Source organism: Coregonus clupeaformis, chromosome 17, assembly GCF_020615455.1.
Source record: "Coregonus clupeaformis isolate EN_2021a chromosome 17, ASM2061545v1, whole genome shotgun sequence".
Classification (NCBI taxonomy): Eukaryota; Metazoa; Chordata; class Actinopteri; order Salmoniformes; family Salmonidae; genus Coregonus; species Coregonus clupeaformis.
Window position 1 is genome coordinate 45,904,711 of NC_059208.1, and position 21,962 is coordinate 45,926,672.

The 21,962-nt window shown below is 45.7% G+C and overlaps 1 protein-coding gene across 1 annotated transcript in view; it reads left to right on the plus strand.

Moving 5' to 3' along the window:
* sdc3 (syndecan 3) overlaps positions 1–21,962 on the plus strand; it is a 38,889-nt gene continuing 16,927 nt past the window's right edge. Inside the window, exon 1 of the mRNA XM_045226579.1 lies at positions 1–447. Coding sequence (XP_045082514.1) covers positions 388–447 — 60 coding nt within the window. The 5' untranslated portion in view covers positions 1–387. The remainder of the gene's footprint in view (positions 448–21,962) is intronic.

The following is a 21,962-nucleotide window of genomic DNA, read 5'->3' on the forward strand; positions in this document are numbered from 1 at the left end:
TCTGCCAGACTCCCAGGCCGAGCGGCGTCGCCATAATAAGGAACATCCTGCTTTCGACAGAGAGGGGGAGGAGAGAGCTGAGGTCTGGCGTCTCCCGGTAGTAGGCTATATCTACCAGGTCTTGAGCACAAAAGGTCCAACAGAGGGGGACAAAATTAAATAAAGAAAAGGCTTCCATCGTAGGAAGAATAAATCTCCACTCGTTTTATGCCTGGTACCATTACCGGAGAAGAAGGACACACGCCGGTTTAGTGTTTTACCGATACGGATTAATAAAAGCCAGACGGATGTTCGCGAGGAGGGGCGGTGCACTCTGAAGTTGGAGACTACTGCCTACGGAGAGAAGCGCTTGTTCCCCTGTAAAGGCTCGCGCCCCCCGGCCACAGCATGAAGCTGCGGCGGTGTCTGATGACTATCCTTGCGGCGCTGCTCGCTCACTCCGCGCTGGTAAGGGCACTAGTCTGCCGGGTCCTTTGTGCATTCTATTGTTCCATTTCTACGGATGTATCATGTCACAACGTGGTCCGGGATCTAGGGTTCCATAGCATAGGCCATAGGGTATTGATAGATTATGTCTTTGAAGTGTGTGTGTGCGTGCCTGTGTGTGTTGCTCGTGGTTAATGAGGCAGCAGTAGCAGTGTGTGTCTGCTACTCGGTGATCGGTAGTAAATCTTGGACTCGACCCACATTTGGTCGCGAGCCGCCCGTGACTCCCGTGTCTGGCTCGCGGCCCAAGTCACTCCTCGGGTCTTTGTGTCTCAGAGACGGGGGGTAATGTTTTTTTAGAAAGGCCTCGCGATTAGTTAACCTAATAAAGACCCCTAAAACCTCAATTAGAACGGACCCACTAATTACACACACACACACACACACACACACACACACAGAGAGAGCTCAGGAGTTGTGTGTGTAATGAGTTGGTCCGTTGTAATTGAGGTTATTACTTGTCTTTATTAGGTTAACTGCTCTGTTGTGTCTGATTCCCGAGCTCACTACCATCCCCTGGTAATCAGCTCGAGCCGTAGGCCTACTGCGGCGAGGGGACACGGTGGGGTGTTTGATCGGCTGGCCGGTTGACCATTTATGTGCGTGAGTGGCGTGCGTGTATTTCCGGGAGTTAACAGGGCCTGTCCGGTGAGGATTGGTAAAAAAACCCATGGGCTTCTCTGGTAACCGGAGGGTGTGTGTGTGTGTGGTGGTGAAGAAGGGGTGGGCTGTGTGAAACGCGGTGCGCAAGGAATGGGAATGATGTCATCGGGAATCGCGAGGCGAACTGATTTGGAATGCGCGAGTCTCCCGGAACCAACCATTGAGTCACGCGCATTCAGCACCCCCTCACCAGCCGGTACCAATTTATCCTCCATACCGGGAGAAATCGTTCTTTGTGCTCTTAGTATGATAACACAAGTATTCATATAGCCTACAGTCCATCTTGGATGCAAAAGTGCTATTGTCTTAAAATGGTAAAACACATAATGCCTAAAATATCCTCAAACAAAACCCTGGTCATTCTGTACTTTTCCTCTTATTCACTATGTGATCTTGGATTCATTTTGCTGGAGTATAGAGCTCAAACTACAAGTTTGACTTCGCTGTCCAACTAGTCTTGTGATAACTTGTGAATCCCTTGTATTTCCACGGCTCTACAATAGCCTATTTAATGGGAGAGCGTCCAGGTGGTCTGGTGCTCAGAGCTGAATGACCAGGGTTTAGGAGGTTACCATCCTCTCCTGCGTCCTGGTACCGCTGGCTGCCATAGCCTTTGGCACACATACAAATGATTACTGTGTCAGTTGGTGCTGTTGGCGGCCTACCTACCTCCCTCTAATCTGACCCTGATGACACACACAGAGGCAGGTGTGTTTCTCATGCTGGCACAGGTCACATCACACACACATCAGTGATCTCAGCAATGCTCAGTAAAGGGCTCTCAACAGTGATTTCACAGTGTACACAAACGGAGCTACGGAGCTCCGTTTGCGTCCTGTTCCAAAAATTCAGCCGCACAAAAGTACGTAGATCCCCTTAACCCAAGAAAGCCCTGCCCTGGGGACAGTCTCTCTCTCACACACACACACACACACACACACACACACACACACACACACACACACTTCAAAGGCACACACACACACTTCAAAGGCACACACACATATCAAAGGCACGCACACAGATTGGCTTACTTGCCCAGATCTTTTGCTGCCTCCAGTGAATGACTGGCCGTGTGCGTGTCCTGGGTCAATCCTCAGTGGATGGTCTGTGTTGGTATTTATTTCCTGTGATATGAGGCCATGATGTAATTTCCTGCTGTGTAAATTTAGATGAAGCGTGATTTTCCCACAGACATCTGCTGCATCCCACAACGACCTTGTTTGTGTGTGTCTGCCTGTCTTTTCATGCCAGGGTTTGTGTGCTAGCTTTTTTGTGGTGTGTATGAAACGAGAGAGCGCTTTTATGTAGTGTGTGTGTGTGAGAAGTGGGGTGTTTTTGAGGATCATGTTTGGTTCGTGTAATGAATCCGTTTCTTGTGCCTGAAATGGTAGACAAAGCCCCCAATAGAGAGCGAAGGACGGAGGGAGAAAACAGTGTGAGAGAGAGGGGGCTAGAGAGTGTGTGGAATGTGAGAGGCAATTTGACACAGGAAGTGGGTCCTTCTCACTCCTTTAGAGGACAGACTCTACCACACACATCGATCTGTATAGAGGCACACATACACACACAGATGGGTATGGACACAGCTATCAGCATGAACTGGCCCCGTGTAGCTCAGTTGGTAGAGCATGGCGCTTGCAACGCCAGGGTTGTGGGTTCGTTTCCCACGGGGGGCCAGTATGAAACAATTTATGCACTCACTAACTGTAAGTCGCTCTGGATAAGAGCGTCTGCTAAATGACTAAAATGTAACTCCCTTACAGTATATAGGTCATAGTGTGTAATAATACCTATACTACACTATGTAGCCTAGGATACATTGTTCAGGGTTGGGGCCAGTTCCACTGCAGTAGTAGGAAATGAAACAGGTCTCAGCTCATATCCAGAGCTCTGTTACACCCTACAGTAGGTCTGTATGTCTGTAGGCTTACAGTAGGTCTGTATGTCTGTAGGCTTACAGTAGGTCTGTAGGCTTACAGTAGGTCTGTGTTGGCCTAAAGCTAAAATCACAGACACTGAGATGCGATAGTCCGGCGTCCCATTGTGACATAGCTACGTGGCTTTAGACCACCATCCACGGGGGGCGCACAGCCCCAACGCGCACCTCCCCACAATTCCCAACCAACGCGTCTCCGGTACACGTCCTCTATTAATTTGAATGTGTTGACAGTTGGAGAAATTCCTTGGGCTGCGCTGAGAATTCGAAAAGTATGAATGCCAACGGTCCAATATTCTAGAACACTGCTGTACATATGCGTACATGTTTGGTACTCTGATAGACTATTAAGTCTATTGAGCCTGGTCTGATAACAAGCAGTGTAGTGATGATGTCTCCACCCTACCCTCTACCTGAAAGCAAGCCCTAGTCTAGCCCCTTCCCCTCGGCTCCCCTTACCTCCATTGTACTAGTGTTCAGTGATGGGACACAGCCCTGAATAGGTGGCACCAGTGTTTCCTCTTGCTCTCCTGAGGGACCACCATACAGACAAGCCACATCTTTGTTCCAGCCCTGCACTGACATGCCTGAATCAAATAACCAAAGGTTTTGTTGAATCAGGTGTGTTAGTGCAGGGCTAAAACAAAAAGGTGGACTGTCTGGTGGTCCCCCAGGTCCAGGAGAAACACCTTTTATAATGTCTCTACCCTCCAATATGCTTAATGGAGGTATGACATCACCATGGTACCCACACCTAGCCTGTCCTTTTCAGATCTCTAAATACTGAAAGGGAAGGGTTTAGAGGAAGGGGATAGGGTGTGGGGCTAGAAGTACTTTTTTCCTAGGGTTAGGTTTTTCATCTGAAATAGTGACTGATTGCACAAGAGGCTAAATTGCTCCATGTAGGGGCTGCAGTGTAATGTTTGTCTGGTGTGAGATAGGGAGATTCCCACCTCTATCCATCCGTCACTATCTACACACTATCTACTGTATAAGGTGTGCATGTGTTTGTAATGTTAATGCTTACAGAGGGGCCTATGTAGCAGCTTGAGGCACAGTCAGCTACAGTCTTTACTCTTTAGCTCTCTCTCTCTCTCTCACACACACACACACACAGAACAAACCCTCAGTAATTGGGCAGTACTGCAGACATCCTCACACACTCACATATTCTCAAGAGAGGGATGCATAGGAAGGAAAGAAAAAGGAGGGAGGGAGACGATGAATGAAAGGAAAGCGAAGTGAGTTGTAGAGAGCTGTGAAGAGAGCAATAGAGGGAGGGATGGTGGGAGAGAGAGGGATGGAAAAAGAGAGAGAGGGGGAGGGAGGCCAGTGTAGCTCATTTCCCAGGAGACAATGCTCTACCTGCTCTCCACGGCCGTCGCTATGACAACCACACTACTGCTGCTGTCACAGCTTTATCTCTCTTTATCTCTCTCCCTCAACCTCCCTCTTTATCCATATCCCTCCCTCTTTATCTCTCTCGCCCTCAACCTCCCTCTTTATCCATATCCCTTACTCTTTATCTCTCTCCCTCAACCTCCCTCTTCATACATATCCCACTCTTTCTTTCTCTCTCTCCCTCAACCTCCCTCTTTATCCATATCCCTCTCTCTTTATCGCACTCTCCCTCAACCTCCCTCTTTATCCATATCCCTCTCTCTTTATCTCAACCTCCCTCTTTATCCATACCCCTCTCTCTTTATCTCAACCTCCCTCTTTATCCATACCCCTCTCTTTATCTCAACCTCCCTCTTTATCCATATCCCTCTCTTTATCTCAACCTCCCTCTTTATCCATATCCCTCTCTCTTTATCTCTCTCTCCCTCAACCTCCCTGTGTTTAGTGTGCCTGTGCATTTATGCATACTGAGAGAAACTGTGTGTGTGTGCAAATTCTATAACAGGACTGTAAATTAGAGAGCAGCAGCAGCATACAGTCTCCAAAACCACAAAGCATTCTGAGATCTCTGTGTTGGGGCTTCGCTATAAATATAAACCAGAAACGGGGCACACCCTCCCACTAAAAAACCTGTATATGTGTGTGTATGTGATGCATGCATACATCTTTCCCCTCTTTTTTTTCTCATTTGTCTGATTCTTGCATGTGTGTTTGGTGACGTGCATGTATCCTTCCTCTCCTCTCTTTGCCTCTCTCTCCCTCCATCTCTCTCTCCATCTTTCTTTCTCTATCTGTCTGATGTGTTTCCATAGCGATCATGGTAATTAGGTTACTGAGGAGACCAGATGGGTGTGGTCAGAAATCTGATCCGCCCTGTAGGGAACTCTGGAATTCAGCTTCCCAGCAGGAGAGGCCGGAGCGATAACGGCAGACTAACATTTGAGATACCGTTTAACACAGGGTTTCTCAAACTTTTTAGGTCCGGGGCCCCCTTTTGTGATAGCAAATTCATCAGGCCCCCTTCATAATTTGAGTGAGATAAAAATAGCATACAAGGAGTTTTACTATGACTTCGGCAGTACATGGCCAGATGAACCAAGTCTCGGGCCCTGGGAAGGAACATTTTAAAGGTCCAGCTCTTAGCATCAGAGAGAAAATGTTGCAGTTTTCTAGCTAATTTCCTGCAATTTTACTCTGTTTTGGTAAAAAGCTGAGGGACGGGCCTGGAGAAATTTAATCATTCTCAAATTCATAAACCGAGCTATGGATGCAAGGAATGACCATCCATGATATCAAAATTGTAGTTTTAACAATGTTTGGAAGCTATACAGTAAAACAAGTGTATATTTTGGGTTCTGATGGGGTACGACAATTGAGCTAAGCTCAAGAGTAGAGGATACCTGGTTGTTCCTTAAAAGTAATTTCCTCTCAATCTTAAATAAACATGCCCCATTCAAAAAATACAGAACTAAGAACCGATATAGCCCCTGGTTCTCCTCAGACTTGACTGCCCTTGACCAGCACAAAAACATCCTGTGGCGTACAGCATTAGCATCAAATAGCCCCCGCGATATGCAACTTTTCAGGGAAGTTAGGAACCAATATACACAAGCAGTCAGGAAAGCAAAGGCTAACTTTTTTCAAACAGAAATTTGCATCCTGTAGCACTAACTCCAAAAAGTTTTGGGACACTGTAAAGTCCATGGAGAATAAGAGCACTTCCTCCCAGCTGCCCACTGCACTGAGGCTAGGAAACACTATCACCACCGATAAATCTACAATAATCGAGAATTTCAACAAGCATTTTGCTACAGCTGGCCATGCTTTCCATCTGGCTACCACTAACCCGGCCACCAACTCTGCACCCTCTGCTGCAACTTGCCCATGCCCCCCCGCTTCTCCTTCACACAAATTCAGACAGCTGATGTTTTGAAAGCGCTGCAAAATCTGGACCCCTACAAATCAGCTGGGCTAGACAATCTGGACCCTTTCTTTCTAAAACTAGCCGCCGAAATTGTCGCAACCCCTATTACTAGTCTGTTCAACCTCTCTTTCATAACGTCTGAGATCCCCAGAGATTGGAAAGCTGCCGCGGTCATCCCCCTCTTCAAAGGGGGTGACACTCTAGATCCAAACTGCTACAGACCTATATCCATCCTGCCCTGCCTTTCGAAAGTATTCGAAAGCCAAGTTAACAAACAGATCATCGACCATTTCGAATACCACCGTACCTTCTCCGCTATGCAATCCGGTTTCCGAGCTGGTCACGGGTGCACTTCAGCCACGCTCAAGGTCCTAAACGATATTATAACCGCGATTGATAATAGACAGTACTGTGCAGCCGTCTTCATCGACCTGGCCAAGGCTTTCGACTCTGTCAACCACCGCATTCTTATTGGCAGACTAAATAGCCTTGGTTTCTCAAATGACTGCCTCGCCTGGTTCACCAACTACTTCTCAGATAGAGTTCAGTGTGTCAAATCGGAGGGCCTGTTGTCTGGACCTATGGCAGTCTCTATGGGGGTGCCACAGGGTTCAATTCTTGGGCCGACACTTTTCTCCGTGTATATCAATGATGTCGCTCTTGCTGCTGGTGACTCTCAGATCCACCTCTACGCAGACGACACCATTTTGTATACATCTAGCCCTTCATTGGACACTGTGTTAACAAACCTCCAAACGAGCTTCAATGCCATACAACAATCCTTCAGTAGCCTTCAACTGCTCTTAAACACTAGTAAAACTAAATGCATGCTTTTCAATCGAACGCTGCTAGCACCCGCCCACCCGACTAGAATCACCACTCTCGACGGGTCTGACCTAGAGTATGTGGACAACTACAAATATCTAGGTGTCTGGTTAGACTGTAAACTCAACTTCCAGACTCACATAAAGAATCTCCAATCCAAAGTTAAATCTAGAATCGGCTTCCCTATTTCGCAACAAAGCCTCCTTCACTCATGCTGCCAAACATGCCCTCGTAAAACTGACTATCCTACCGATCTTTGACTTCGGCGATGTCATTTACAAAATAGCCTCCAACACTCTACTCAGCAAATTGGATGTAGTCTATCACAGTGCCATCCGTTTTGTCTCCAAAGCCCCATACACTACCCACCACTGTGACCTGTACGCTCTTGTTGGCTGGTCCTCACTACATGTTCGTCGTCAAACCCACTGGCTCCAGGCCATCTATAAATCACTGCTAGGCAAATCCCCGCCTTATCTTAGCTCATTGGTCACCATAGCAGCACCCACCCGTAGTCTGCGCTCCAGCAGGTATATCTCTCTGGTCATTCCCAAAGCCAACACCTCCTTTGGCCGCCATTCCTTCCAGTTCTCTGCTGCCAATGACTGGAACGAATTGCAAAAATCTCTGAAGCTGGAGACTCTTATCTCCCTCAATAACTTTAAGCATCAGTTGTCAGAGCACCTTACCGATCACTGCACCTGTACACAGCCCATCTGAAATTAGCCCACCCAACTACCTCATCCCTATATTGTTATTTATTTTGCTCTTTTGCACCCCAGTATCTCTATTTGCACATAATCTCTTGCACATCTAGCATTCCAGTGTTAATACTATTGTAATTATTCTGCACTATAGCCTATTTATTGCCTTACCTCCATAACTTGCTACATTTGCACACACTGTATATATATATTCTGTTGTATTTCTGACTTTATGTTTTTTACCCCATATGTAACTCTGTGTTGTTTTTATTGCACTACTTTGCTTTATCTTGGCCAGGTCGCAGTTGTAAATGAGAACCTGTTCTCAACTGGCTTACCTGGTTAAATAAAGGTGAAATAAAAAAAATAAAAAATAAAAAGAGGCTAGTTATATTCTTCAAGAATCAATGGGTATACCGTGGTATTCCATACCAAAAATCGATGTATTAACGAAGGATTCTTGCTTTAAATTACAGTGCATTTATGAAAAAAAATCTAATTAAACAATTGGGGGGGAATACAATAAGTATTAAAGAGCCACTGAACATGCCGATTGGCACGTGTGTTTTTCTCTTGCTCATTAGGAAAACAAAATTTCAGTCTTGGGGGTGTGTTTCCTGACCGATTCTGCGTTTGGTCCCCCCATTTTTTTTTCATTTTTTTTTTTCATTTCACCTTTATTTAACCAGGTAAACCAGTTGAGAACAAGTTCTCATTTACAACTGCGACCTGGCCAAGATAAAGCAAAGCAGTGCGATAAAAACAACAACACAGAGTTACATATGGGGTAAAACAAAACAAAGTCAAAAATACAACAGAAATACATATATATACAGTGTGTGCAAATGTAGCAAGTTATGGAGGTAAGGCAAATAGGCTATAGTGCAAAATAATTACAATTAGTATTAACACTGGAATGATAGATGTGCAAGAGATGATTGTGCAAATAGAGATACTGGGGTACAAATGAGCAAAATAAATAACAATATAGGGATGAGGTAGTTGGGCGGGCTAATTTCAGATGGGCTGTGTTACAGGTGCAGTGATCGGTAAGGTGCTCTGACAACCCATGAGTCACTGGAAGCCTATTTCACTTTTTCAAAATCCCCAGAATGAATCTAAGATAACTCAAGAAATCTGTAATTAATTTTGACGTTTTTGCCGAAGGATGTTTTAGTTGCGCAATTTTACATCTAACTAAGGTGTTTGGTGCAGTATTTCTCAAGTTAAATGTGCGACATGTTGTCTTATGTAAACAAAGTCGGAGCTGCTGGGCAGGTCTGTCTCACTGTTTATGCTATTGGATAGAGTGCAATCACCGTAGTGGTTCAGCCAATGTTAGTGGGCAAATGGACATCATCAAATCATAACACAAACTCAGTTTTAGAAGAGACTGACTTTATGACCAAAATGATCCTATTTACACTTTGTAGTCAATTTTGACACTAGAATAACTGTTTCTGACTCATATCAATTCCACGGGCCATTTTCAAAGGGATTTGTTGCTTTTTAAAGACAGTCGCTCTTTAAGTTGAAGAATGGATAATTGGTGGAGCAGTGTGGATACCAATATCCCACTATGTTGCCCAGGGTTAAGAACATTAATTGTAGATTAATAATATTACATTGTATTTTATTGCACCTTCTAAATTTATTCCACCAGTCCCTTGGCTGAAATTTGTTTAATCTGTTAGAAATATTCATGAAAACATTAAATGTAAAAAATAAACTTTTTTAAAACTTTTTTATATTTGGAGATCTGGCTGCGGACCTCCTACAGTACCTCCACAGACCCCACTTTGAGAACCCCTGGTTTAACGGTTAACGGAGTTAAAATGTTTGAGATGTTTTTGGTGTTTTAGTTTTTGGCTCTTGGGGACAACTAGCATTCCTCTAACCTCAGTAACCAATAACATGGATGGATGTGGATCAATCCGTGTGTGTGTGTGTTAGGCTTGGGTGGTATACCGTGTATGTGTGTATGTATGTATATATATATATATATATATATATATATATATATATATATATATATATATATATATATACCTGGGTGTTTGGAAATAGCCACTGGATGGTATTACCGTCAATACCATTGAAACTATTTATTTGAAGTTGTTTTAATATATTTGAATATTTGTAGCTACTTTTTAAGTAAATACCTGCAGTCAACTTGTGCAATACGTTAGGAGATAAAGAAGATTGTGTTCTTCATTTCACCTGTCACCTAATTTTTCATTATGAAGCTTACTGGTAGTCGCCAGTCACGTGGTGTTTGTTTACAAGCACACAACAACGAGAAACCGGAGCCTTGCGAATCACTCACTGTTGTGCAGCACGCGCCAGGTGATCTAGTTACAGTATGGAATTCACAACTAAATGTTTGCCAGCTTGATATCTTATAACTATTAAAGCTGCAATATGTAACTTTTTGGGCGACCTGACCAAATTCACATAGAAATGTAAGTTATAGATATGTCATTCTCATTGAAAGTCTAAGAAGCAGTAGATCTGTTGCACTATTTCTATGCTTCCCGTTCTTAAGTTTCGTTTTAGCATCTTTTACTTTCTGTTTTGTATGGCCAGCTGAAAATACAATATTTTTGGTTATTGGAAATATATTTCATAGCAGTTTAGATGGTACATTGATGCTCTACAATATAAGGTACCAGTCAAAAGTTTGGACACACCCTACTCATCCAAGGGTTTTTCTTTATTTCTTCTATTTTCTACATTATAGAATAATAGTGAAGACATCAAAACTATGAAATAACACATATGGAATCATGTAGTAACCTTCAAAGTAGCCACCCTTTGCCTTGATGACAGCTTTGCACACTCTTGGCATTCTCTCAACCAGCTTCACCTGGAATGCTTTTCCAACAGTTTTGAAGGAGTTCCCACATATGCTGAGCACTTGTTGGCTGCTTTTCCTTCACTCTGCGGTCCAACTCATCCCAAACCATCTCAATTGGGTTGAAGTCGGGTGATTGTGGAGGCCAGGTCATCTGATACAGCACTCCATCACTCTCCTTCTTGGTCAAATAGCCCTTACACAGCCTGGAGGTGTGTTTTGGGTCATTGTCCTGTTGAAAAACAAATTATAGTCCCACTAAGCGCAAACCAGACGGGATGGCGTGGCGCTGCAGAATGCTGTGGTAGCCATGCTGATTAAGTGTGCCTTGAATACTAAATAAATCACTGACAGTGTCACCAGAAAAGCACCATCACACCTCCTCCTCCGTGCTTCACGGTGGGAACCACACATGTGGAGATCATCCGTTCACCTACTCACAAAGACACCAAAAATCTCAAATTTGGACTCATCAGACCAAAGGACAGAATTCCACCGGTCTAATGTCCATTGCTCGTGTTTCTTGGCCCAAGCAAGTCTCTTCTACTTATTGGTGTCCTTTAGTAGTGGTTTCTTTGCAGCAATTCGACCATGAAGGCCTGATTCACGCAGTCTCCTCTGAACAGTTGTAGTTGAGATGTGTCTGTTACTTGAACTCTGTGAAGCATTTATTTGGGCTGCAATCTGAGGTGCAGTTAATTGCCGATTTCTGAGGCTGGTAACTCTAATGAACTTATCCTCTGCAGCAGAGGTAACTCTTCCTTTCCTGTGGCGGTCCTCGTGAGAGCCAGTTTTATCATAGCAGTTGATGTTTTTTGCGACTGCACTTGAAAAAACTTTCAAAGTTCTTGAAATTGTCTGGATTGACTGACGTTCATGTCTTAAAGTAATGATGGACTGTCGTTTGTCTTTGCTTATTTGAGCTGTTCTTGCCATAATATGGACTTGGTCTTTTACCAAATAGGGCTATCTTCTGTATACCAACCCTAACTTGTCACAACACAACTGATTGACTCAAACGCATTAAGAAGGAAATAAATTCCACAAATTAACTTTTAACAAGGCACATCTGTTAATTGAAATGCATTCCAGGTGACTACCTCATGAAGCTGGTTTAAGAGAATGCCAAGAGTGTGCAAAGCTGTCATCAAGGCAAAGGGTGGCTACTTTGAAGAATATAGAATATAAAATCTATTTAGATTTGTTTAACACTTTTCTGGTTACTACATGATTCCATATGTGTTATTTCATAGTTTTGATGTCTTCACTATTATTCTACAATGTAAAAAATGAAGAAAAACCCTTGAATGAGTATACTGGTACTGTACATTGCTTGTTTAGTCACACAAACTGAAATTAGGCAAACTATTAGAATTTTAGCAACCAGGAAATGGAGTAGCGATTTCTGCATATTGCACCTTTTAAGTTAACTGTCTACATTTTGCTAAATGTTCTGCAGTTGTGCATTTGGTTTGCTAATTTAGTAGCTAGTTAGCTATCTAGCTAATTGGTCAGCTTCTTCCAAAATCAAGCTTCGCTTAATAACAGCAGAGAATCCCCTCCTGGATCAAGAGCCTTGTTGTCTAATATTTGTTTTGTGTGTGCAGCAAACTGTGAGTAGCATTTCTGACTTACTTGTATAACTTTATGAGCTGGGATGTCTGTCCTGAAAATAGTTTAGGTCGGAGACTATAAAATGTTTTCAATGCGCTCGTTAGCATTTAGTTAGCATTCTCTATGGGAATGTACATGTACTTGTTGGCATTGCTAACCTTCGGATTACAGAGGCTCAGTGGGGTTTGAAAATAGCGCCCCATTGTGTTCAGTGCTGGTATTACTTGATATCCCGGTATGGCACAAGGCCGGTATGAAGGTATGGCAATCTGGATACCGCCCAAGGTGTGTGTGTGTGTGCGCGCACGTTTGTGATTTGATTGTTTGCATGCGTTTATGTGCTCACATCACTAAGGAATTATCGTGGTCCACACACACCAACACAGTAGTGAAGAAGCACGACAACGCCTCTTCCCCCTCAGGAGGCTGAAAAGATTTGGCATGGGCCCTCAGATCCTCAAAAAGTTATACAGCTGCAGCATTGAGAGCATCTTTACTGGCTGCATTACCGCTTGGTATGGCAACTGCTTGGCATCCGACCGCAAGGCGCTACAGAGGGTAGTGTTTACAGCTCAGTACATCACTGGGGCCGAGCTCCCTGCCATCCAGGACCTTTATACCAGGCGGTGTCAGAGGAATGCCCTAAAAATGGTCAAAGACTAGCCACCAAAGTCATAGACTGTTCTCTCTGCTACCGCATGGCAAGCGGTACCGACGCACCAAGTCTGGAACCAACAGGACCCTGAACAGCTTCTTCCCCCAAGCCATAAGACTGCTAAATAATTAGTCTGGGTAGCTATTGGTTAACTATATAACTATCTGCATTGACCCTTTTGCACTAACTCATTTGACTCACCACATATACTGCTGCTACTGTTTATTATCTATCCTGTTACCTAGACACTTTATCCCTACCTATTAGGGCCGGGAGGATACCAGTATTGCGATACTCGTAAGTGTCGTGCCAAGAAACAAACATCATTATGTTGTCATCCAGAGTCACATTTATTTATTTTCCAGGCTATAGCACACAATATCTTACATACAGCAGATTTTTAAAGGTCTGCTTTGTGTTTTCATTCTTGCCATGAGAAAATATTACCGTACTACCTATATGTACATATCTACCTCAATTACCTCGTACCCCTGCACATTGACTCAGTACTGGTACCGTGGATATAACAAAGTTATCGTTACTCGTGTATTTAGTCCTCGTTTGATTATTTTTCCATAATTTCTCTTATTTTCTCTCTGCGTTGTTGAGAAGGGCCCGTAAGTAAGCGTTTCACTGTTAGTCTTGATGTGTGTGTTGATATGTTGTGGGGTTATGTGCTGGACACAGGAAGTGTGTATTTATAGATCCGGCCTTTGAGCTTCATCTGAGGAGGGGTGGGGGGGGACTTCCTGTGTGTGTGTGTGTGTGTGTGTGTGTGTGTGTGTGTGTGTGTGTGTTTTTGAATAATTTAGCCAGTGTCCCGACAGAGGAGTGAACGAGGTCAGAAGCTCCTGCTACAACCGTCTCTTTCCATCCCTCACTCCCCCTCTCCAATCCCTCACTCCCCCTCTCCTTCCCCCATCCCTCACTCCCCCTCTCCTTCCCCCATCCCTCACTCCCCCTCTCCCTCCCCCATCCCTCCATTTTTACATCTCTTCCCACTATCTCAGAGATTCTCTATTTACATCTCTCTCTCTCTCTCAGTACATCTCTCTCCCCTCTTTTTCCCTCCCTCTCCCTCCTTCCTTACATCTCCCATCCCTATTTCCTCCTCCATTACTAGAGAAGGATCAGATCTCGACCACAGAAGCTCATGTAGAGTTTAGCCACAGATGACCGTGTGTCGATGCAAATATAACCACCATCTGTGTCACCACGGAAACAGATTACCTTTGATATTGATTTTAAAATCCAAGTGCACCATATTACAATGTAATGTCGTATCTGTAAGCTATGTTACATTCTGCGACTAAGTGTAAAGCTGTAATGCTGTAAGGAAATTGGTAGTTGATTGGTTAATGTCTTAATCTGAACTATTACTGTACTGCCTGAATGAAACATATATTCCTTGAATAAGGACTCAACGTCTGGCATTATTGGGAATAGATTCTGTGCTTCAAAGCAAAGTAAAAGCCGTAGACGCTAATGTGTGTGTGTGTGCTAGACCCCCTTGTGTTAAGCTTTCAACCCAGCTCTTTAGATGGTTCTTTCCAAGGCGTTTGCAGCCTGAATGAGCTACTGAAGCTAATGATCGGGTGTGTGTGTGTGTGTGTGTGTGTGTGTGTTTCATCCATTTCTGTCTGCATGAGGAGACACACACCAGTGGAGGCTGCTGAGGGGAGGACGGCTCATAATAATGGCTGGAACGGAGCAAATGGAATGGCATCAAACACATGGAAACCATGTGCGCTCCTCCGCACACTCCACTGGCTTCCAGTTGAAGCTCGCATCTGTTACAAGACCATGGTGCTTGCCTATGGAGCTGTGAGGGGAACGGCACCTCCGTACCTTCAGGCTCTGATCAGTCCCTACACCCAAACGAGGGCATTGCGTTCATCCACCTCTGGCCTGCTGCCTCCCCTTCCTCTGCGGAAGCATAGTTCCCGCTCAGCCCAGTCAAAACTGTTCGCTGCTCTGGCACCCCAATGGTGGAACAAGCTCCCTCACGACGCCAGGACAGCGGAGTCACTCACCACCTTCCGGAGACATTTGAAACCCCACCTCTTTAAGGAATACCTGGGATAGGATAAAGTAATCCTTCTACCCCCCTCTTAAAAAAAAATATATATATATATATATATATTGTAAAGTGGTTATCCCACTGGTTATAGGGTGAATGTACCAATTTGTAATTCGCTCTGGATAAGAGCGTCTGCTAAATGACGTAAATGTATTTGACACCATTCCACTAATACCGCCCCAGCCATTACCACAAGCCCATCCTCCCCAATTAAGGTGCCACCAACCTCCTGTGACACACACACTGCATGCGTGCAGGTTGTCGATAGTTTCAGGCTTCTCATACACACACAAACATGAATGATACACACCCTCACCCTCTCTCTCTCTGTCTCAACCTCTCTCTCTCTGTCTCACCCTTTCTCTCTCTGTCTTACCCTCACCTCTCTGTCTCTCCCTCTCTTTCTGTCTCACCAGCAGCAGGTAATTCATTGTTAATCTTTCATCCCAACAGTTCTGGATTACCCCTAATCTCTACCAGCAGGGAGCCAGGCCACAGAGACGTGTGTGTGATTGATATTGTCTTGTGTCCCTACTGAACGGAGTTGTCATGTGAAATGATGATATACTGAGTCAGGACAGACTGACTCACCTTCGCCAGACGCACTACATTAAGGAGAGAGAGTAGGGGGCATATAGATTCAGAGAGAGACGGTAGAAGCAGCCAAGTTGAGAGGGAGGGAGAGAGAGGTAGAGCAAGAAGGAGATGAAGAGGGAGGGAGAGAGAGGTAGAGGAAGAAGGAGAGGGACAGTAGGAAGTGTCAGCAGTAGAAAGATATAGTGGTGGTTAACGGATGTTTCTAAAGAGCTTAGTAGAGCTGAGAGGGATTGAATGGACAGAACAACCTGGACATGATTAGAGAGAGCGAGAGAGAGAGAGAGATAATTGTTTGTTCAGTATTATCTGTTCAGGTGCAGCTAATATTGAAAGCCTCATGAAGACAGACTGTTCATTCATAAATAGTACTTACAACGGCATGGACTCTAGGCACTAAACAGGAAAACGTTTTTAAATGAAAATGAGCGTCTCTTATTGGACATGTTGAGATAGTACCTCTTCCGTTTCATGTATTTTTGTCATGTATTGTGCCAAATTAACACAACCATGTTAAGAGACTACCAAGAGAAGTGTTGCTAACCTAAGAGCACCATTTTAACCCAGTCATAACCTGTTATAGTGGTTATAACTTAGTACGCTATGGGAATTCAAAGTTAATTGACCAATAGGGATCAGTGTGAGGCACAATTGTGACTGATTGGGTGGAAATGTCTCTGAACCACCAATCAACAGGAGCAGTTAGTCTAGGTGTGTGTGTATGCGTGTCTGAGTATTGGATGTGTGAGGTAGGTCACATATATCATTTATACTACACACACACAGACGTTGGAGCCTCTTTCTGTTACAGATTGAATTACAGAGGACTGATTATATTTTCCTTCCCTGCATCAGAGAAAAAACAATTACCTCCCTTTCTATCTACCTCCCCCTTCTCTCTCTCTCTCTCTCTCTCTCTCTCACGATCTCTCTACCCCTTCTCTCTCTCTACCCCCCCTCTCTCTCTCTCTCTCTCTCTCTCTCTGTCTCTCTCTCTCTCTCTCTCTCGCTCTACCCCTTCTCTCGCTCTACCCCTTCTCTCGCTCTACCCCTTCTCTCTCTCTCGCTCTACCCCTTCTCTCTCTCTCTCGCTCTACCCCTTCTCTCTCTCTCTCTCTCTACCCCTTCTCTCTCTCTCTCTAACCCTTCTCTCTCTCTCTCTAACCCTTCTCTCTCTCTCTCTCTCTCTCTCTCTCTCTAACCCTTCTCTCTCTCTCTACCCCTTCTCTCTCTCTCGCTCTCTCTCTACCCCTTCACTCTCTCTCTCTCCTTACCCTATTTTATTTTTCTCCCTGTTGTCCTCCCTTCCTCCTATCCCTTTTCTGAATTATTTCTGTAATGAATAGATCATATTAGTCTTATTATACGTCTCCCTTGTGATTCTGATAACTGTATGTCAGACAAATGGGATTCCCATCAACGTGTGTGTTGCCGTCTGGCCAGCCAATCTATTCAAAGGTTTAAAGGTCACCATTGATTTCCTTGCTATAAGTCCTTCACCCTCCTTCCCCACAAACGCTTGCTCTCACTCTCTCTCTCACTCTCTCACTCTCTCACTCTCTCTCACACACACACACACACACACACACACACACACACACACACACACACACACAAACAAACTCTCTCTCTCACACACACACACACAAAGGCAGCTTGGTCCATGGGGTACTCTCTCACACACAAGCACATTTTTGAGGCCTTTTGAAAAGTTTCTTAGGAACACCAGAACAGTGAGGACCACAGGAGCCACGCCTTCCCACTGGCCTGGTGAAACAAGCCATTCAGCTAGGCTATAATCTCTCTCACACACACACACACACACTCTGGCAATGTCTGAGGGCATCGTTGGCAGACGGACATAGTAAGACATCACACACAAACACACGGTCTGATGCATCTTTCACAAAGTCATATACAGTGGGGAAAAAAAGTATTTAGTCAGCCACCAATTGTGCAAGTTCTCCCACTTAAAAAGATGAGAGAGGCCTGTAATTTTCATCATAGGTACACGTCAACTATGACAGACAAAATGAGAAAAAAAAATCCAGAAAATCACTTTGTAGGATTTTTAATGAATTTATTGGCAAATGATGGTGGAAAATAAGTATTTGGTCAATAACAAAAGTTTCTCAATACTTTGTTATATACCCTTTGTTGGCAATGACACAGGTCAAACGTTTTCTGTAAGTCTTCACAAGGTTTTCACACACTGTTGCTTGTATTTTGGCCCATTCCTCCATGCAGATCTCCTCTAGAGCAGTGATGTTTTGGGGCTGTCGCTGGGCAACACAGACTTTCAACTCCCCTCCAAAGATTTTCTATGGGGTTGAGATCTGGAGACTGGCTAGGCCACTCCAGGACCTTGAAATGCTTCTTACGAAGCCACTCCTTCGTTGCCCGGGCGGTGTGTTTGGGATCATTGTCATGCTGAAAGACCCAGCCACGTTTCATCTTCAATGCCCTTGCTGATGGAAGGAGGTTTTCACTCAAAATCTCACGATACATGGCCCCATTCATTCTTTCCTTTACACGGATCAGTCGTCCTGGTCCCTTTGCAGAAAAACAGCCCAAAAGCATGATGTTTCCACCCCCATGCTTCACAGTAGGTATGGTGTTCTTTGGATGCAACTCAGCATTCTTTGTCCTCCAAACATGACGAGTTGAGTTTTTACCAAAAAGTTATATTTTGGTTTCATCTGACCAGATGACATTCTCCCAATCCTCTTCTGGATCATCCAAATGCACTTCAGACGGGCCTGGACATGTACTGGCTTAAGCAGGGGGACACGTCTCGCACTGCACGATATGAGTCCCTGGCGGCGTAGTGTGTTACTGATGGTAGGCTTTGTTACTTTGGTCCCAGCTCTCTGCAGGTCATTCACTAGGTCCCCCCGTGTGGTTCTGGGATTTTTGCTCACCGTTCTTGTGATCATTTTGACCCCACGGGGTGAGATTTTGCGTGGAGCCCCAGATTGAGGGAGATTATCAGTGGTCTTGTATGTCTTCCATTTCCTAATAATTGCTCCCACAGTTGATTTCTTCAAACCAAGCTGCTTACCTATTGCAGATTCAGTCTTCCCAGCCTGGTGCAAGTCTACAATTTTGTTTCTGGTGTCCTTTGACAGCTCTTTGGTCTTGGCCATTGTGGAGTTTGGAGTGTGACTGTTTGAGGTTGTGGACAGGTGTCTTTTATACTGATAACAAGTTCAAACAGGTGCCATTAATACAGGTAACGAGTGGAGGACAGAGGAGCCTCTTAAAGAAGAAGTTACAGGTCTGTGAGAGCCAAAAATCTTGCTTGTTTGTAGGTGACCAAATACTTATTTTCCACCATAATTTGCAAATAAATTCATTAAAAATCCTACAATGGGATTTTCTGGAATTTCTTTTCTCAATTTGTCTGTCATAGTTGACGTGTACCTATGATGAAAATTACAGGCCTCTCTCATCTTTTTAAGTGGGAGAACTTGCACAATTGGTGGCTGACTAAATACTTTTTTTCCCCACTGTATAATGGAAAAGGATTCCATACTGACAGCAGCTGTCTCTCTGTCTCTGTCTGTCTCTCTGTCTCTCTGTCGCTCTCTGTGTGTGCGTGACGTGGTCTATAATCCTGTTGGATTGGTGGATTAGTGTAACAGCTGGCTCCTACATACAGATATACATCTGACTGCTGCAGCTCTTCTATTTTCTCTCACCATCCTTCTCCTCTCTTCCTCCATCCCTCTCTCTTTTCTCTCGAGCCCTATCACCATCCCGCTTTGTTCTCTCTCAACCCCTCTAACCACCATCCCTCTCTTCTCTTCCTCCAGCCCTCTCCTCTCACCATCCTCCTCCTCTCACCATCCTCCTCCTCTCTCGATCTCCCTCATTTTTTTCTCTTTCCAACCCTCTCCTCTTTAGACAAATGTGGTATTCTACACATAAGCAGATATGTTATTATTTTGGGACTCGGTAAGACTGGCGCTACCAACGTCAAGGTCGTGGGTTATACTTCACACAGGGATCACATGTACGTACAAAAAATGCATGCACCCACTGTGCTGTGTGTCGCTTTGGATAAAAGCGTCTGCTAAGTGGCATATATAAAAACATGAGTTCTCTAGTTTTGTGTTTTTCTATCAGGCCTTGCCTTTGGGTCTGTCAGATAGTTTGATTCCTCAGTTAGCCAGCCTGGTTTCTGTTTCAGAAACATTTTTGAATGGGTTTGACCTTCCAAAATGTATTGTGACCTGAGCTGACCAGGCATTGCCAAACTCCAATTGCAAACTAAGATGGGTGCGGCCCATTTTGTTACGTTTTTGTTCGTTTTGGTCTTCAACAGGGTTTTTTCCGGCTGTTCGTGCACACACCATTTTTTCTTGAGGCAAGTCGAAGTTCGGTAGCCAAAGTCTACGCCCCTTCGTCTGTGATTAAATCAACAGTACTACTCCTAGTAGGAGTGGGTGTCACGATCGTCAGGGAGAGAAGTAGACCAATGCGCAGCGTGATGAACGAACATGTTACTTTATTTTATTAAAGCACGAAACAAAACAATAAATGACTCGTGAAGTCCACGGTGACAATGACCGAACACGGAACAAAAACCCACAAACACAAAGTGAAAAACAGACAGTTAAATATGGCTCCCAATCAGAGACAACCAGCCAACAGCTGACACTCGTTGCCTCTGATTGGGAGTCACTAAGGCAAACATAGAAAACGACAAACTAGAACCCCCAACATAGAAATAAACCACATAAAATGAACACACCCTGGCTCAACATATAGAGTCCCAGAGCCAGGGTGTGACAGTACCCCCCCCTAAAGGCGCGGACTGCGACCGCGCCTCAATAAGAGCAAAACAGGGGAGGGCTGGGTGGGCATACCTCCTCGGCGGCGGTTCTGGCTCCGGCCTTGCCCACCACCCTCCAATAATCCCCCCATAGCGCCCCTGGTCCGGTCTGGCCCCGCTGGCAGGAGCTGACCTGAACGTAGCAGGAACGGCTAGCTTCAGCTCCGTTGTGGAGCAGTTGAGCGGTACCTGATTTGGCACCGATGACCCAGGCACGGGTTGTGCCGGACTGACGACGCGCACCCCTGGCTTGGTGCGTGAGGCCGGAATGGACCGGACCGGACTGACGACTCGCACCCCTGGCTTGGTGCGAGTAGCAGGAACGGGCTGGACCAGGCTGACGACTCGCACCCCTGGCTTGGTGCGTGGAGCAGCAACGGGCCGGACCGGGCTGACGATACGCACCCCTGGCTTGGTGCGTGGAGCCGGAACGGGCCTCACCGGACTGACGACTCGCACCCCTGGCTTGGTGCGAGTAGCAGGAACGGGCTGGACCAGGCTGACGACTCGCACCCCTGGCTTGGTGCGAGTAGCAGGAACGTTCTGGACCAGGCTGACGACTCGCACCCCTGGCTTGGTGCGAGTGGCAGGAACAGGCCGGGCCGGGTTGGCGTCTCGCACCCCTGGCTTGGTGCGAGTGGCAGGAACAGGCCGGGCCGGGCTGGCGACGCGCACCATAGGCTTGGTGCGAGTGGCAGGAACAGGCCGGGCCGGGCTGGCGACGCACACCGTAGGCTTGATGCGAGTGGCAGGAACAGGCCGGGCCGGGCTGGCGACGCACACCGTAGGCTTGATGCGAGTGGCAGGAACAGGCCGGACTGGGCTGGCGACGCACCCCGTAGGCTTGGTGCGTGGAGCAGGGACAGGCCGGGCTGGGCTGGCGACGCACACCGTAGGCTTGGTGCGTGGAGCAGGGACAGGCCGGACTGGGCTGGCGACGCACACCGTAGGCTTGGTGCGTGGAGCAGGGACAGGCCGAACCGGGCTGTGGAGACGGATAGGAGCCCTGGAGTGAAGAGCGGCCACAACCCGTCCTGGCTGAATGCCTACCCTCACACACTCTGTGTGAGGCATCCGCACAGGACGTACAGGGCGGTGTATCCGTAACCTGGTGGCCTCCAGAATCCGCCCCTCCTTTGCCTCCGTCAGCCCCGTCGTCCATGCCGTGTGCCCCCCCGAGGTTGCCTCTCGTCAGTCTCACTCCATGGCCGGCGATCCTCCCATGTCCAGTCTGCCTGCTCCTGGACACGCTGCTTGGTCCTAGTATGGTGGGTTTTTCTGTCACGATCGTCAGGGAGAGAAGTAGACCAATGCGCAGCGTGATGAACGAACATGTTACTTAATTTTATTAAAGCACGAAACAAAACAATAAACGACTCGTGAAGT